Source organism: Pristis pectinata, chromosome 21 (assembly GCF_009764475.1).
Source record: "Pristis pectinata isolate sPriPec2 chromosome 21, sPriPec2.1.pri, whole genome shotgun sequence".
Lineage (NCBI taxonomy): Eukaryota > Metazoa > Chordata > Chondrichthyes > Rhinopristiformes > Pristidae > Pristis > Pristis pectinata.
Genome location: NC_067425.1, coordinates 23,531,285 through 23,550,701, shown reverse-complemented (window position 1 = coordinate 23,550,701; position 19,417 = coordinate 23,531,285). Strand labels below are relative to the sequence as shown.

The window sequence follows — 19,417 nt, the reverse complement described above, 5'->3', positions numbered from 1 at the left end:
CACATGCTGCCATCCTCCTCCACCACTGCCACCACCCCACCTACCCTCCACCACTGCCACCACCCCACCTACCCTCCAGCACCCCCACCTACCCTCCAGCACACCCACCTACCCTCCAGAACCCTTCCACCACCCCCACCTACCCTCCACCACTGCCACCACCCCCACATACCCTCGACCACCCCCACCTACCCTCCACCACCCCCACTACACCCCTCCCCCACCTCCTGCTATTACTACCCCAATTCCTTACACACTTCTATTTGGGATTTTAAAGGAAACCCATTTCTACAATTACATTGTTTGCAAATTATAATTGCTTCCAATTTTATACACCTTTGAAGCAGATGCACAAATATCAATGCTTCAGAGAGGCAAAGCTTTAGTTTTAACAGTAATTGAAATACAAATGAGAGCAGGAACATTGGTGAGGATGTAATGCTATTAACCTTCTTATGTGGGGCACGGGGAGCTCATTGTTCATCACAGTGATCTAAGTACAACTATGCTCCAAGTACCAGATTTTCCCTTTCAACAAATCCAGAGAGTTTACCAAATATCTTTCCCCATTAGGTGATTTGAAAGATTAGTTCAGAACATGGAAATGATGCACAGTTATCTCATGAAGGTTCAGGGTACCAGGATTCACCTCACTTCAGGATCCAAGCAACAACAGTTCCCAGTTCCCAGTTCCCAGGCTTTCGATGACTGAAAATGCTTACATTGGAAAAAACAGGAGTGCAAAGAAAAAGACATTGGCAAAGTGATTTCAGGGTTACCTTTGGCTGAAATGCTCCTTGCAGAGAACCAAAAGGACCTGTAGGTGGAATCATGGGAGAAATTCCAGCCATGGACGGAGGATAGGAATGAAACAACTGTGGAAAAGAAAAAGGAGGAATGCTTCAGATTTGCTGAATCCAACAATTAAGCACAGCGAGCAAAGCATTTAGCACCTTTTCTGCTATACGCCACATGCTCAACTTAAAATGCGAGAAGAGTTCTTTGAATCAGGATTTGGTTTCACCAGCATCTTAAAGCCAATCAGCAAAGCAGATCTAATTTTCTGCTGCTTTGAAGGTTGAAGGAAAAAATGGGTGCCCACACACCCAAAGGCTCTAGATCCAACTCAGTGCCTCCAAAAATCACAAATCCCTTCTAAATCGGCCTGTTTATCTGCATGCTACTGTAAAATGGCCAAACACTTGATGGTCTTTCACCACATTTCCCTCCTGTTGCTAATGGCAGCGTGTGCTGACATGAACAAACACAAGGAAATATTGTGCTCTTGAAAAAGCTCTTTATAGGTCTAAGCTCTCCACATGCTCTCCCTGGCAATGGAGCTATTCACATGGAAACCTTGGCACATGTCCTTTTCAAGGATATTAATATATTTTTATGGGAACATTGCTCCATAAGAATGATATTTCATAGCACACAGGAGCCAAAGCAGCAAAACTAAAATGGAATCTGCAAAAACTGAAATGGCTCCGTCCAAGTTTTTCAACCCTTGAATTTGAATGGGATGGAGATCATTTGTATTCAATTCCTGTTATCATTTCCATCAGGAGTAACAGCAAGACTCTGACAATCAACTACTCTAGGATAAGGAAAACTAAGCTATATCAATGCTAACTTTCTTTCTCAGACTTTATTTCCTCAAACTAATGGGGCATGTCGGTAATCTGTATTTGAAGTCAGCTGTATATTAAATCACACTACTATGAGTGCATTCAAATCCTTTCGGATAAGATGGATCAAGAGATTGAGCAAACACTCATCCTTTGCTTACATTTTGTGATTTCAAGCTTGTAACAGATAATGTTACACTCTTTGTAAAAGAGAAATGCTTCAACTTACCACAGGACTGGTACTTTACTAATTATTAATTATCAGGTATGAAAGCAAACACTGCAGATTACAGAAAGTAGGTGGCCTGCCTCAACTCGACATGTGTTATGGATCAGATGACTCAGCTTCAAAACTCTTACAGAACCTGATTAACACACTTTCACTTGAGAGTTGGCTCAGGGTTCCCACTGTAAAGAAATGGTAAACTAGACAAAGGATCTGTGGGCTGGTGTGCATAGTTTGGAGAACACTGGTGAAATCGCCTCCTGCCAGAAGATGCAATATGCAAGGATTATTAGCAACCAATGTATGTAATGGGGAGTGCGAGAACCTGCGATTTATGGAGATTTTACAATTCAGACACAAAGTAAACTTTTTCCATCACATTAGACATTACACCTGAGAATGGGGGTTGCACAACAATGCTAAAAGTTCTAAATTAATAATCTGTGCTTGGACTATCAATGAGAGAGCAGATGAAATTTACCTGTACCAAAAGCTCTACCAATAACACCTATGTGTTGGACACACAGGGATACACAAAAGTAGATGGATAGCCTCTCCTTAGATTTACTTCTTCCTCTTTATGGAAAATGACAGCCTTGTCATGGTATTTTCCACAGAAGGATGAAGGAAATCAGCCATGGTTAACTGGGCATGAGAAGGGCTATCACAAGCAAAACTGACCAAAACTGAGCAACAGAGAACCATCACTTACCGTTCCAAAAGCATCACTTTCCCAAAAACAAAAACTTCTATCTCCTCTAGAATTTTAAGGCGGCAATTTAATTTGTTCATTTCATTCTCCACGAGGCCACCCACCAATCAGATCTAACAGTCTGGGAATAAATTTGAGCCACATAAAGAATAGAAGCCAGAATTTTAGAGATTGATGTTATTTCAGTACTGGCAAATTTATTACATACAGTACATTTCAACTATGCATGGCAAACATCTTTGCTCTGATAATCCATGCTTTTTCTCAGAAACCATCCCCTCCTGTGTCTGCTCTCATAAGAAACTTATCTTTAATATATTCACCCCACAAATATTACCATAACACAAGACTAATGGAACTTTCGAACCTTGATCACATCAGGTATGTATTCAGCTTAGGGGACTCTTACCCTGGTTGAATGATCAACCATTGGACTTAAATCTTTAATTCCAGGTCCAAGCACAATCCAGAACAAGGCTTAGTTTGTGGAAGTTATGTATGCTGCAGATAAATCCAGTGCAATGGAAAGCAGCAAGAGCGGCAAAGAAAATGTATGGCTGTTACTGATTATTGGCATGGAGAACTCAGCTTAGAAGTAGTAACTGAATTAAATCAAATATTTTGACTATGCTCAAATAAAGAAACTGCTTCACTACAGCCAGTGAGGAAATTCTGCCATGCCTTACATAGAGTTTGCTGAGGGATACAGCCACTTAAAATGTGGAACACATAGCTTCCATTGACTACCATCTAAAGTTATGATAAACTAAACTAAGCACTGTATATTCAATAAGTAATGTTTGAATTGGCTTCCTCCAAGAATGATCTATCAGTAATACTGAAACTGAATAGTCCCTTAACTTTTAACAGATGTGATCTCTAGAAGATGGGGTTCAATGAAATCTAACTCAATCCTGTTTTTTCTATGAAAAATTTTGCCTGACCAGACACATTATTCCCTTTTGATCGTATTACTGAAGGACGGATGCAAATCTAGAGCAGATTAAAGCACAGAATACTGACTTCACAAACTACCTATGTCTTTTTATGTGCACTAAGATTCATTTCTTTGTAATGAATTTCAATTATTTTTTCAACGTAACTTTCAGGAAAGTAAAAGTGAATTAAGGCTACAAATGGTTTTGTTAAAAAATCTCCATGAATCTACTATCAATTGCAGATCATTCTACTATAGGTAAGAAGTGGTCATTGCTTGCAGCTGAAGACCATGTTCTTTATTCTGTGATAACCCAATATATAAAAAAAACTTGCTGAAATCTGTAAGACTTCATTTGATTACAAGTAAAATAGATACTTCTGTAACTAATAATTTGATATTTTGGACGATCAGATTAGCTGCAGCTGTAAGGTGCTAGAAAACATGGAACAAAAATCAATGAAGAATTTCCAAGTAATTGGATACTTCCCAATCAGTGTTAGGGCTGTTGAGAACTTTTCAGTATGATGACTTTAACTCATTTGGAGACTTGGATATATGCTCAAAGGACATCTCATCTCCTGGGTTCTACTTTACACAGTTAAAACAGTATTTAATCTATAGTTAAAGACTCCCAGGTTAGGGGAATCACCAGTGTGCTTTAAAAAAAATGTTAAAACCTTCACAAAGGCAGAAAGGTTGTAAATTCTAAAAAAAAAGTTCCCTTTTATTTTGGAGTGGAACATTCATCTACAAAAACACGATAGGCCTCTGAGAGCACTGGCTTCATTACTCAGCTAACATGCTTCATTTTGTTACTACTTATAAGCTCTGCAACTGATCAGCAACTTACTGGAGTGTGTGTATTGCATGGAAGCACACCAATAACCAAGCGAAGCTTTAGATGCAAGAGATTTGAGAATGAAATAGGAAAGCAGCTCTGCTGTGTGAATACAAATGATTGTAGCACAGTCAAAGAGCAGCTCACAGTAATGATTAAAAACCCTTGAAGCACTGTCTGTAAAGTGAGATCTCAGGGGTACAACAACCCTATTTGAATAAACAAGAACCCAATCAGATCTATAATGATTGAAAGAAGCCATACCCTTTTGACAAATAGGTGGGATATAATTCAATATGCCATTTTCTTCATTGGTTGGCCTGTGACCTGCCGATGACATCATTATCAGCAAGATATGGACATAATTTTCTTTGTATGCTCCTTGTGTTCAAGCCTATCCTTGCCGCTCTGTCCTCCTACTCTGACCCACTGAATCCCAGGGATCTCAAACTTGCAAAATTCTTACCCCTCTTTCCATTCTCTTCTAAAACACAAGACTGGCATTCTCTAACCATTCTTTGAACCAGTAAACTCTGATGACTCGTACATGGCCAAATCATCAACCTTCTCTTCTTCTTCACAGCCAGCCACTGAGCAAAATCTGTTCTTATTTTCCTGTAACTCTCATGTTACTCCTTTGTTTCTCAATGAATAATTTACATAATGAACACTACTCCTCTCAAAACTTCTTAACTGGGCCTCCAAAATCCTCCACTTCAAAATTCAAACTACGCATAGTGCCAAATCCATGTGTGTTAGTAAGGGATTCCTGTTGCTTTATGGAGGCTCCTTAAGCCTCAATTGAAAACTATCAGACATCAGCAATACTCAGCATCTCATTTAAAGTACTTCAGTGATCACAAAGTTTAATTTTGCTTCTTCTAAAAAAAATCATACTGAGTGCAAGAAGCTATGTAGGAATGCAAGTAAAAATGGTAACTTGATTGGATTCAGTCTATGAAATAGATTGTAGCCTTTATGTTTCTGACTGTTGTGATTAGTTCAAGAGAAATTCCATATGCCTTTGATATCCAGGCTGTTTAAATCATCAGAAAGGATACGGTTTCTGAAGGCTGGGCTCTGATGTGAATTAAAATGCACAATACACTCAATGATGAGCACCAGGTGCAGCACTGAAGTTGAATTGGAAACCATCCCCTCCTGTTTCTGCTCTCAATTTGAATTGGCTCTGGTGCAAATGGACAATCTATAGTCAAGCTGCATTTTTGTTCCATTGTTCCATCCCTTAGCTGCAGTTTGAATTCACCCTTTTTTTGACAACTAGTTATCATCTTGATGTATTAATTACTGTGATGTCCCATCACGTTTTCCTTGATAGTGCATTTCTTGGGGTGAAGTCCTTCTTAGCAGATAATAATAAGCAGATGGACTTCCTGTGAGCAGATAACAAGTGTTCTTTCTGTGCATTTGTAGTAAGGCAAGGGACATGAACATCATGTATTGGAGAAATCTATTAGTTCCAGATCCACTTTAATTGTAATGATTTCTTGGAAAATTCAGTCATTACAACAAAATAGTGCTTGAAAATATTTGTAATAGCAAAGCCTTACATAAAAGAATGACCTTGGAAAAGAAAAATATTAAATGCAAGTTATAACAATTCACTTTAACCTATACAGGATGTGAAACACACCCACCATCTATGCTGAATCATGCTTTTTAGTGTCCTGATTCTTCTGTGTTGGTTCATTATGTTTATATTCAGAAATGATGGTTAGTATCCTGTAAAGACTTTTAAAAATAACTGGACATACACATCAGGACGTCTTGACTGTCCTTGCCAAAATCAATTTGCTCAATTATTTATGCACAAAATTGTTGGATTGTGACTTAAGGAAGAACATTCTTCAGCTTCTCCTTCCCTAATATCCTCTCTGCCTCATCTGGAACCACTGCCTGATGCCAAGGTCCCCTTCCATAGATCTTAGCAGCCCTCTGGTCTTTCTTTCAACTCGGTTATTCCTCATATAACAAGCATGTATTGAGAGGAATCCAATCTTTTTCTCACCTAACAGCCACCTGCACATTATTTCCAGTCTAAGTCACTGACCAGCAGCTAGCAGTAAGAACTAGACCTGATTTTCCTCTCCTTCACTCAAAAGCTATATGGTGATGAAACAAGGCATGTGTCTCCTCACTGCAACATGTGAATTGTTCCACAATGCCACATAGCAATCCTTATCCTTCTTGTTCTAAGACAGTTTTGCTTTTATCCAAATTAAATCTGCACTTTGAACTACCATATATAGAATTAATTTACAGGTCCAATAATCCTGAAATATCAGAGAATTCAAAAGTAGCAACTTTCTATTAGGCTTACGAGTACTTCCAATGGTTCTTTGTTTAGTTTCTTTTCCCTATTAACTTTTGGTCATTTACTGATCTTCAAAAGTGATCTGTAAAGATCTGGAGTAGTCATACATTTTTCCCCTTTTGGTCTGTATCTGCAATATGAGAAGAATATCTTCAGCTGGTCCTCAGCTGACACAGCTGCATCTTGACTCTGCTTTTGTTACCTCAAAACTTAATCAGGTTTTAGGCATGACAGTTACAGAGGCAGCTCCTTTTACAGCACAATTTCCACCGACTTTTAAAGGGATAAAGGTGCTTTAAAATTGTCATGCTACTCAAGAGCAGAAGGCAAGGCCAAGGTGATGAACAGCACCCACTGAGGATTCAGTGCAGTGCTGCAGGTGGTGCTGGAGAGAACATAGACTTCTGTTCGGTGGCACTACCCCATCTCAATCTAGGTTCAACATGGCCATTTGCAGTCTATCTACAGACTTGGTTGACATTAGTTTTCACAGCATGGACTTGGGCTTAAATTTGGGCCCCTCCAGCTCAGAAGCAAATAAGAAGCAGAGTTTCCAAAGACTTTCTGCAGGAGACAAACAAGAATCACATCAGATAACATTACTGAAGTATTGGTTTTGTTCACTGGTGCCTCACAAAATCTTGAGCTAGTTGATTAGAGGAGCGCAGACTTAGCTAAGCATCAAAAGGTTAAAGCATTCCTACCATTATGTAAAGAAAGCTATCTATGCCTGGAGCTAACCTCAACTGTTTATTGACTTCTGTGAAGTTGAATCTGAATCACTTAGGAGCTTATGAAAGACATGAGGTAACTTCCATATCAGAGGAAATAAAAGCCAGACACCAGTGTCTGTGGCTTTATACAATATGATGATTCACCTCATGTAGACAACACTCTGTCAGAGGAGAAAATGATCTCCAATGTCTGGAAGAATCTGCATGTCTGATACCCTGAATTAGAACATCTGATGGGATGATTGCTGAAATTAGCCAGGAAAGTAGTTAAATTGTTTTAAAAAATTATCTGCAGGTTGACCAGAGGTGTACTGTGCTCTGTGAGTGAGGTTTGGATCTCAGCTGTCAAATCAGGCAGCACTGCATCTCTCCTGCCCGCACTGCATCTCTCCTGCCCGCACTGCATCTCTCCTGCCCGCACTGCATCTCTCCTGCCCGCACTGCATCTCTCCTGCCCACACTGCAACACCAGCTGAATCCCATCTTCCACATGCCCTTGTGCAAGTACCTGACCCCTCTCCACACTCTCTATACCATGTGCGTTAGGTGGTCTGAGAGGAAGGGGAAAAGTCAAAATTAATCTACAAGAGCTTAGCATTAATGTCCCTTCAGATTTCACCCAACACTGAAAGCAAATTCTATTTATGCAATCTTTCCACAACATCATGTTGTTCAACTCCGATATCAATAAAATGTTAATGACCAAAAATTTCTTTTTTTTTTACAGACCAGAACAATACAAGTACTTAGTAATGAATGATCATTGACCTGAAAATGAGTCCTCATTCCCTCTCCATAAAAACCGCCTAACCTACTCAACAGTTCTATTATTATTTTTAAATCGACTGGATCCATAGTATTTCTGTTTTTTAGAACAAGTACTCTGACTCCCCAGAAAGTACGAGTTTGGCCATATTGTTATTTAAATGAACACATTTTACCCAACCTCCAAACGAACTTAGCCATCTATGAACTATGTTGGAAATATTACCAACAGAGCACATCCACAAAAAGTTATCAGTTCAACCCAACAAGCTGCTAACAATTCAATTCTCTCTTAAATTTTGATGCATGAGCTATAAAAGGCAGAGCTCTCACACTAATTTTTAAATTAACACAGTGCTTCAAGGGTGGAGCAAGCTTGGTGTAATGGTGAGTTCACTCACACTGTGTCGGTAGAAAGGATCGACTTTTGTTGGGTATTTGTCAAACTGCAAAGGAATCAAAGCACGTGAAACAAATTATGGTCAGTAAATATGCATTCACTCCTGCTGTGGCCCTCAGGTTCTGCAGAAAACAATATATCACACCGAACCTGCAGCTATATTGTCAGATATTATCATCACTTTTGACTCCCATGTTGAGTCCCTCACCAAGTAGACTGGCCTAGCTGAGAAAGGGCAGCTCCTCAGTCACAGGGAAGAACAGGATACAACCATAAGGTTAAGCTGCACTGAATGACACCTGGGAGTTTTACGAGTGGATACACATTAATTTCTGTGGAGAAATATAATTTGAGTATAAGATGGTCATTTGAGAAGAGGTTCTCTCTTGAAAGTTCTCCATTCTTAGTTTTGTCTCCTCTCCTTTTTTTTGGCACATTGGTGCAACATGTAGGGCTGCTGCCTCATAGCTCCAGCAACACACATTCAATCTCGACCTCTGGTGCTGTCTGTGTGGAATTTGTGTGTTCTCCCTGTGAACCATATGGGCTTCTCTTGGGTGCTCCAGTTTTCTCCAAGATGTGTGGGTTGGAAGGTTAATTAGCCACTGTATTTTTCCACAAATATTTAAGTGAATAGTAGAATCTGGGAGGAGTTGATGGGAATGTGGGGAAAATAGGTTACGGGGAGAATAGTAGAATCTGGGAGGAGTTGATGGGAATGTGGGGAAAATAGGTTACGGGGAGAATTAGCAGGGGATGGGTTTCCTCTGTGAGCTGGCATGGACCTGATGGGCTAAAATGGCCGCCTTCTATGTCGTAAGGAAATATAGTACATAAACTCTTCAGTCCCCTTTATGTAGGAGGACAAGACCATCAAAAGCACAAAACCTTTAAGTCATTGCAAGTGCTGTCTTTTTAAGGCAGGTCTGGCCAATTTTTTTTGGAATATCCCTTCTATTACAGTGGCTTCTATTCACCCTAGAAGGTAAATCTGAGGGAAATATAAAGTAAAATCCCGTCCATATCTGGTTCCACCACCCCAGCCCTCTGCTATATTTGTCTTCCAGGGTTGAAATACTTCAGGATTCCACCAATTCAGATAATTAATGGCAATTTACACACAAAAGCCCTGGGTTTTCTTGCTGAGAAACTCAAGGTGCAAGTAGAAGGGTAGCAGCCAATGCCACTGAAACAGTGGCACCTTGATAAACAGAAGATCTATTGTGAAACTGAACATGCATTATTGAAACTTCGCAAGAAGTATGTTTGTACTTTGTCATTTGGCTGCCATGTCTTTCTGCCCTCACTTTTCTGCTGGGGCATCCCAACTACCAGAGGAACAGAGTGGAATTCTGGGCCGATTTTCTGACCACTTAATCCAATGGTCAGAAAACTGTGAACAATGCACGTCCAAATTCCCAACATTCATTCGGAATGGCAGAGACCCATCAACCAGGTGCACAGTACATTGCTCCGTAATCTTAAATTCAAGACAGCACAAATAGTTAAAGAAAGCTAGGAAGAAGGTGATCATTGTAAATGGCTCTAATTAGCATCACAGAAACAGTTTTTATGGCCTAATCCATTTTATAATTGCATACAAAATGGTGGGTGCAAACAGGCTTAAGTCTGCAGACAATAAATAATTACAGTGGCTCACAAGGATCATAGTGAAGCAAGGGAAATGGATTTGTTGTGCTCTACTTATCCTCACATTTCTGCCTTGGGTACGCACCATGGGTGGTGCAGGTGTTGGCATGATGGCCGTTGGCGGGATGGTGTGCGGAAATGGCGCAAACGTGTGCTGGTGGGTGTGCTGATGGGTGTGCTGGTGTTGATGCTGGTGAAATTCCGCCCGCATGTAGGGTGGCGGTCCCAGCGAGGCTCCTCGGTCAGCACTCTGCGAGGCCAAAAATCTGGTGTTCAGCTCTTGTCGCAGAAGTTCTTGTTCTATGGGAGGCAGATAAACACTGTGAAGAGCCATGCACTAATCAAATAAAACAGTACAATATCTAGAATGCATGGAAGATCCTTGTTTATTATAAACTGTTTTTCAATTACCCCAATTTGGTGAAAGCAAAACATGACTAACAAAGGTATAACGCTTTCAATGGGGGTCAAGAGCACAAAATAAATGGGTTGATGCTTTCTGGGCATACTTAAGTCAACAATCAGCAAAATATTTGGATGCAAGTTGGAAATATAAAACAATATTTTGCTGTATTGTAAAACCGTATACTGCACCTTTAGAGCTGGTCAAAGCACTTGAACTAATTGTGAAAACCAATCAATAGATATCCATGATTCCAATGAACATTGGAAGAAACTACTTCACAACATAACGAAAGCAGTTCAGCCTGGTCAACTGAAATGCTGTGTGTGTTACTGCTGCAGTAAAAATGCCATCCATTCTGGCAACTGCAGAGCAGAGGGCATAAGACTGAATACTCAGGAATTAATATCATTCTCCAAGTGCTGCTGGTCATCCTATTGTAAATCTCTGCAAAAGGAAACATGATGAACTTTGGTGGCCAGGCAACACACTCAGTAAATTACACCCAGTCAAAGCAGCAAAGTGTCCTGCAGGGCCTCGTCTAACCCGCTGAGAACATGATGCATTTTTAGTCACCAAATAAGATCAGGACATCAATCCGACAAGCTACATGCAGATGGTGATGTTATCTCAATCTAATTTATGGAATACTCAGGGAAACTCCAGCTCCCAAATTGTTGGTTCTGAGCTTTGAGTGAAACTTCAGATATAGATGCAGTTAATTGATATGAAGATATTTCTTTCAAAGCTTGGTTACTGCTTCACTCACACGGAGAGTGAAAAGCCAGCATTCTCAGCTGACACTGTTATGAACGAACAGCGTAGTTGTTTACATTAAGGTAAAACAAACCGCTGATCTCCCCTCAGAATTATGTAGCATCAATATATGTATTAACACCTTTGCATACAACTGACATTGAATTCTCTTCAGTGTCTGTTAGTTTGGGTACATTGGAAGACATTTAGTTTAAACTAAAGAATGACAAATCTGTCGCTTGGCAGAAGAGGTCATTTTTGCTGGGGATGAAATTAAAGCTACCAGTCAGAAAAATAGCGGATTATCTGAAAAATGCAAGGTGGTCCTAGATCCTGAGGAACTGTCACCAAGCTGAAAACTCCCAAATGGTCAAAAGAAACACACTAAGTTATTTCTCACAACTGACATTGTATTTCAATCCTGACTGAAACTGTTGCAGAGATAAACAGATCATGTGTTTCCTCAAAGTTAGACCTGGACACCTGATATTACCAATCAGAGCTCATTATATCGAATGCACAGCACAGAGGTCTTTTACAGAAAGTTAACTTAAACCACTATTTCAATAGGAAGAGTACTTTAGTATTCCTCCGACAAGGACCTAACAATTTATGGTGTTAAAACATCACATCTTTTTCTCTATTTTTCCTGGCATAGTCCAAATCTCCAACTTACAGCTACAAGTCTAGTATGATCACAAATTACTAGCTTGGATAAAAACTAAGTCTTCTATGCAGTTTTGGCAGCATCACATCAATCACTATCAGATGTCACCCTTCTTTACCAAAACTATCAACACTCAGGACCGTCCTGGAGACCACATCATGCCATGCTTCTCTTGGCCACAAATTGCCTCCTGAACTCCTCTGCCCTGTCCCCTTCACTCTCACCTCCAAAAAGCACATACATGGAACTCACAGGCTTCTCAGTTGTGAGCAGAGAGCAAAATGTCAGCTGGCTCCTCCCTTTTCTGTGTTCCGCGTCCATCGAAACAAACAACCACTCCAGCCTCCCCAGAACCCCAGGTGGCAAGCTGTCTCCTTAAGTTTTCCCTTTATGCTCTTTCTGAGCATATCTGGTTTACAACATCAGTCTCCCATTCCCTTCAATCCATTCCCACTGAATTGCTCACCATCCAGCTACCCTTCCTGTGTGTAAGCTTTACCTTATTTGCTGTCCTCTCTCTCCTAAACAGCTATTTCAAACAATCCTTCAAACCCTAACCTCTCTTGATTTCCCAACTGACAGCACCAGCTCCGAGCAACTGCCACTGTCAGTGGCACCCATGAAACTCGAAAGGTATCCTAAGAACCAACTTTTGGTTCCCTGGCACCGACAATTAAAGCAGCTGCAGAAGGTTTGTCTCAGATGCAAGGCAACCATTGCAGAACACAAGGAAGTGCCCCTTGCCATGTCATGTATACCTGATTATTCATGACAGCACAGTCTGATTTGCCACAAAGGAATTCTTCCAATTTGTACTGCTGAAATAACCAATGGCACATTACCTCGACGTACTGATCTTCACCTAGCAAGATATATCCTGTGTTTAACATAGGTGTGGAAGGTGTGGAAGTCAGGCAATGGATCTGCATTCATGTTTCAAGCTGGACTTTGCCAGCACTAAATTGGAGCACAATACTCCCTGCAAGTAAGAGGAAAGATTCAAGTGGACTGCTTAGCATGGCAGCAACAAAATGCTTGCTTCTGGAAGGCTGCATTTGATTGCATTTAAACATACAACCTTTGGACAACTCTGTACAAGTATCAACCTTCATAAACCTCAGGATGTAGTACCAAATGAGTGAAATATTCCTCATCCTCCAACAGCCAATTCAAGATCATCTATTATTGGAACGGACATACACGTGTTACAACTTTCATTAGTAATAAGCTTTAGAAACATTTCAAAGTTTCCACATTTTGACTGACAGATCAACTAATTCGTACCAATTGCATTTCAAAATTAAGTAATCAGTCATGGAAAGGTAACAAATTCTTAAAGGCTGCCGCTGACTCAGAAAAACATACAACTTGTGTTCTTAAAATGTGGTGAATTTATATACTAAGGGTAAGACTGCACTGTATCTATTCTTGAACTACCCAATACTTAGACAATAGTTTTTTACTTCTCAGTTTGTTTGTTTGGGAGTTTACAGATTGTAATGACACAAATGGAATTTGAATGAAAAAGGGAGAGAAATCGGGACTAATGTTCCAGGTTGCAAAACATCAGCATTGTTGAACTGTGACCACTAGGCAGAATGTCACTCACCAGAATACCCGGCTCCAGCAGGATGTCCTGGAACCTGAAGTGCACTTGATGTCAGTGGAGGAGGTGGTGGCAGAGCTGTGTGTGGGGCAAACATGGTGGGATGATGTGAATGGTTTGCAGGCTGCAGACTAGGTGTGAAGGTATGTGAAGTATTGTGGGCCCCCAGAGGCAAGGAAAAGCTTGGAGTAGAAGGATGGTGGGAGATGTGCGCTGGAGGGGCCTGCGGCTTGACTGGAGTGCTGCTTCTGCTGCTGCTGAGAAAACAGAGGGAGAGAAACAAAGAGCACAAATCACATCCATAAACAAGCATCATGGACAATTTCCACTCAACATTGGCACGAGTAACATTGGTATTCACATTTATGATTTCTTGATCCTGCAACTTTTTAATCCCTGTCACGTGCGAGTAACGAATGAGACTCTTCTCCCCCAACACACATTCATGCATTGTTAAATAATTCTTTAAATCAGAAGTAAATTCATTAGTACAGTGTTGCACTTCAAGGGGAGTTGTGAATATAGCCTGAAGAAAATGGTAACCAAATGGAGGTTCAAGAGGACGCCAAGGTCAAATCCACACTGCCTTCTTCAGCCAGATTTCCCACTCCTGATTGCTATCAGTGAGACCTGCTAAAAAGTATGTGGGTGTTTGGATCAGGCTTGGTTATGATGTCTTTCACTACTAGCCAAAAGCAGCTGGCCACATATGGAGGCTGCTGTCTTGAAATGAAACTCCAGAGATTCAAGAGGACAGAATTGGGGAGTCAAGTTGTTCAAGTATCGCCCATCGAGCTTAGTTTCAACAAGCAGTAAAGTCCAATTATTAATTATACTTAAGGTGGCAAAATGGCACATATAGAGCAAATTATTTCTTTTGAGGCCTTTTGCCCCACTGTATTCATTCTAGCCAGAAAAGGCTTGCAGATTATGGCACTTTAAAGTCCACATCCAAGTATTCTTTAAATTCAATGAAATATTCTGCTAGTGCTATTGTTTATATTCCAAGGACTAACAACCTTTGGGTGAAAAGAGTTCTCCCCACTTCCCGTCTGACACATCCACTAATTAATTTACATCAATACCCCTGGTTGTTGACTTCCAAGGGATATGGATCCTTCATCTTGTCATACACCTCAATAAAGTCGCTCTTCAAGCCACCTACTTTACAAAGGAAACGATTCCAGCCCAACCAATTTTTCTTCATTGCTATAATTCTCAAGCCCTTGCCACATCATCATGTCTCCTGACTACATGTCAAGTACAATTACATCTTTCCTGTAATGTGATAATCAGAACTATGTAGCGCCCTACTTTTGGCCACATAAGAGTCTATCTCCTTAATCATCTTTCCCGTCTTTCCTACTGGCATCAGAGATCATAGAACAGGGAGGACCAGGACCAGGAGAACGTTTGCTCGCGCTGTTGGTGACAGTTCAAGCAAAAATGGCAGGGGAATGGGATCCTGTACAGGGAGACAGAAGAAAGGGAAAGGATAGAAACAAAGGACAGGAAGGCAAAAAATGGAAGATGGAGAAAACAAGGGCAAAAACAAAGAAGGCCACTGTGCAAAATAATGTTAAGAAGATTAAAGACTTCAGAAAGTCAAGTGTAAATACTGTGTGTCATAATGCAGAGAGCATTTGCAATAATGCAAATAGATTAATCATGCAAATAAATGCAAATGGGTATGATATAGTCGAGATTACATGGACATGGCTACAGGGGAACCAAGAATGAGAACTGAATATCCAGGGGTATCCAATATTTAGGAATGTCAGACTACAGGAAAGGGAAGTTGGATAGTGTTGTTGGTTAAAGAGAGTAATTCAGCAGTGAGGAAGCGTATGAGCTTGGGTGACTTGGAGTCACTTTGGGTAGACCAAAGTAATACTAAGGGGAAGAAAACAATAGTGGGAGATGTATACAGGCTCCAAACAGTAGTGGTAATGTTGGGTTGGCACCAGACTAGAAAATTAAGAGGCATTAAATAGTGTAGTGTCATTCTAATGCTGTCTTTTAAAGTTGCATGCGGAGCAAGAAAGCCAATTATGAAATTCATAGAGCAGTGTTGTCAGGTTTCCCCATGCAGTGCTACATTGACACTGGATTTGTTGTTTCCTACAATGACCCTCCCTACTGATGTGTTGAAAGTTCTCGCAGCTCTCAGCCCGCAGCAGAGCAGCTATGATCTCTGAAGCCAGCTCTTAAAGGGTCATGACAAAATCCAAGTAGCACTTGGAGACACAAGAGACTGCAGATTCTGGAATAAGGAGCAACACACAAGGTTCTGGAGGAGCTCAGTGGGGTCTTGACCCAAAACATCGACAATCCATTCCCTTCCATGGATGCTGCCTGACCCGCTGCATTCCTCCAGCATCTTTGCCGTTCGAGCAACTCTTCCAGTTACTGGAAGTGATGCCACTTAATGAACGGATACTGTATTGAGGGAAGGGATTCACAGAGATTTGGACAGGCTAGTAAAAAAGTGTACAAAATCATGTTCTTTTTGACTAAGGCCACAGAGACACTCCAGGCAGGAAGTTGCCAGGAAGAAGTCAGTAAGGACATCAATACTGTATCTGAATACCTGCACTTTGGGGAAGCCTGTGTAGCAGGTAAGTGTCTGTGTCACTGCATCTGCACCCATGGGCTTAAGGAAAAGTAGATGAAGTATGGATGACCTTCCCAATGTGGCAATGAGTTGTGGTAGAAACAAGCAGCAGAAATCTGGAATGAACCTGAGGCTTGGAGATGATCACCACTGTTGTCTTTACCTCCTTAGGCAAAACAGTCAAGGCACATGTGTGAAGTTGTACTTGAGGTCAAAGAAGATAGGGATCTTGGTTTACAAAAAAATATAATTTTGAGTGCTGCCTCTTTAAATAGCAGGTTCAGGGAAATGGGGCCTGTAAAACTTGGCTATTGTCTGAGTAAATAAGAGAAGTTATTTTTCAGACCAGTGAATTTTGCATGTTTCTCTGGAGTTTTACACCGGAAGAGGAAGTGCTTGGGAGAATGAAAATCCCACCAGACAATAAATTGATGAATAAAAGGCACACCAAAATGTGGCAAAGTTGCTAGACTTCGGGTTAACTTGCTTTAAGCACAGCACCATTTTTGCGGAGGAAATGGTTGAACAAACTTCTAGTCTGGCCAAATTTTCTATCATCCATGAATTTAAGGATAAATCCACTACATTTAAGAATAAGTTCAAAGTAAGGGACCTAGCATGGAGTCTCACAAAGCTCCACAAGTCAAATAACAACCTGTTCTGTTGAACAGCTGTATTGATGAAAGGTTCTGGTGAAATGTCGCCATCCTGAAACATTACCTCTGTTTCTCCCTCCACAGATGCTGCCTGACCTGCTGAGTATTTCTGCTCAGTACCTTGCTTGTAGCTGGACAGGACTGAAAGATGATGGTCAGAGCCTCTGATATTTCCTTCCTTATTTTTTTAAGCAATCTGGGGTGTGTTTCATGCAAGACTGATGGTTTATTTATTTTCAAAAGCACCTTTCAAATATTACTTCTCTATTTATTTTCCTTCCAATATTTCACACTTCTCTTTAATATAATGACAGCATTGTCTCATTTGAGAAGACTGGGGAAGTATTCATCGAGTACGACAAATTATGCATTTGGTATCCAATATGCAGTAGTCCTGGTTACCGCTGCCCGTTTTTAAGACAGCTTGCTGTTTTCATCACTGTTCATGTCAATATTTTTATATTGTACAGAATTTATATTTGAAGTAACATTTTCCTCACTTGTGCAACATGTACGATCATATCAAATGTGATTACCTCACACTGGAATATTCACACAGCACATACTGCTGAATTCATTCATTCATTTCAACTAAACTGAGTATAAAGTGAGTTGAAGTTGGAAATCAGTACATTTGGTTGTTACAGCTTTTCAAGGGAATTTCAGTATCTTCAGAGCACATACAAAGTGTTAAAAACAATTTCAAGTTTTTACCTTATGCTATTCAGGCTTAGACTGCTGCTGTAGACAGAGAGAGATTGTGGGAGGCTACGAGATGTTGGCCGAGATGGAAGCTGAGTTTGAAGAACTGGCTGAGCAGGAGATGGTGGCTGAGGGTGAGGCTGATGCTGGGGAGTTTGAGGCTGGTGCTGGGGTGTTTGAGCCTGGACTTGATTTGGGGGCTGAGATATGGATTGGGGTTGTGGTTGGGCCTGGGGTTGGGTTTGAGGGACAGGTACAGATTGGGATGGAAGGAGAGGCTGGGACGGAAGGAGGGGCTGGGACGGAAGGAGGGGCTGGGACGGAGGGAGGGGCTGCGACTGGGTTTGGGCTTGAGCCTGGGATGGTGGTGGAGCCTTTGGCTGTGAAAGGGGTGGAATCTGTGTAAGCTGGTTCTGCACAGGAAGTGGAGAGCACAGTTTTATTTGGGATTGGGATTGGGTTTGGGTTTGGGATTGGGACTGGGTTTGGGACAGGGACAGGGACTGGGGTTGAGGTGGGTTCTGAGCCTGGGGAGCAGGCTCCTTAGCCACGGCAAGCACGAGCAGCTGGTCTTTGGAACCTTCCTGGCTTTTCTCCTGACTTCGTTCTAACCCTGATATCTTGGGGACATTCGGTCCTCTTGCTTCTCGGGTGTCATTTGTTGTTAGTGCACTGACACTGAAGTCAGTAACTGTAGAGAGAACAGAAAGAAAAAAATATAAGATGCATCTTTTCAATTAACTCTTTACAATAGAAATCTGATGAATGAATGTATGCACATGCGGGTATGACCTATTTTGGTTTGCAACCCACTTTTATGGTATTTGAAAGCCATGTAGTGATCAAAATGTAAAAAATAACTAAAGAAAAATTAAAATGATTGGTTGAATCTATGAAACAAGTCTTTGTTCTCAGGGAAAATGTAACAAAAATGCATTCTCTCTCCTCTGCTTCTCTCTCATTGGTCAGTGTTCCTAGGGTTGAAAAGAGCAATCGACCTCTGATTCGCTGAGCTGAAGGACATGAAGCAAAAAAGAAGGGTGTCCTCTAGCAACATGCTCGTCCTTCTCTGAACACCTACATCAAAATGCTGCCAACACAGTAAAACTGGGCAATGACAAGCACATCAGAAAATCCCCACTTACCTTTGGGAAGTTAACTGCACATGTCCGGAGCAACAAGCTAACCACCTATTCAAGCTTGGGCCTTTCACACATGATGGATATGAAAGTTGGGTCACATGCTCAAAGCCAGTGCAGGGGCTGAACAGCTTCCACCTTCACGATCACAGAAAAATCCTTGTTACTTGGGACAAACATGACGTCAACAGCCAAGTCCTCAAGACGAATAGCCTGCAGTCCATGCTGACAAAATTGGGTGCTCACAGGCATTCGGTTGGAATGTGTCAAGCAGACAGCACTAAACTGCACACAGAGGCAGCCCTCTGGGTTTGCATGGTTGTAAATATCATTGGCCAATCCTTGTCATAGGATCAGCCAGTGAAATTTGCAAGCATGTAGTCCTGAAACAAAACAGCAACAAAGAACAGTCTTTGATCTAACCTTTATTTTACAAGTTTATTTTACTTTCGTATTTCCTCTGCAGATTATCTGACTGAGCAATCTGGCAACATACTTGCATACTAGCAATGTTTAAATCAACATTGCAAATGTTTGGTCTATGCTAAATTTAAGACAGTATTGGGATGAATATTCATCACTTCAGTAGGAATATTGTTTAATACCAAGTGGCACTTCACCTAACAGTTCAACAGCTCTCAGGCAG

At 41.0% G+C, this 19,417-nt stretch overlaps 1 protein-coding gene across 11 annotated transcripts in view; it reads right to left on the bottom strand.

Moving 5' to 3' along the window:
• auts2a (activator of transcription and developmental regulator AUTS2 a) overlaps positions 1-19,417 on the bottom strand; it is a 940,688-nt gene that overhangs the window by 38,801 nt on the left and 882,470 nt on the right. For 7 of the 11 annotated variants that reach the window (XM_052035563.1, XM_052035562.1, XM_052035568.1 and 4 more), the window contains 5 exons: positions 17,645-18,323; positions 13,664-13,917; positions 10,293-10,528; positions 8,580-8,624; positions 780-875 (listed from right to left, as the gene is read on the bottom strand). In XM_052035563.1, the coding sequence (XP_051891523.1) occupies positions 780-875; positions 8,580-8,624; positions 10,293-10,528; positions 13,664-13,917; positions 17,645-18,323 (1,310 nt within the window). The remainder of the gene's footprint in view (positions 1-779; positions 876-8,579; positions 8,625-10,292; positions 10,529-13,663; positions 13,918-17,644; positions 18,324-19,417) is intronic. The other 4 variants (XM_052035565.1, XM_052035574.1, XM_052035564.1 and 1 more) reach the window with 3 other exon arrangements.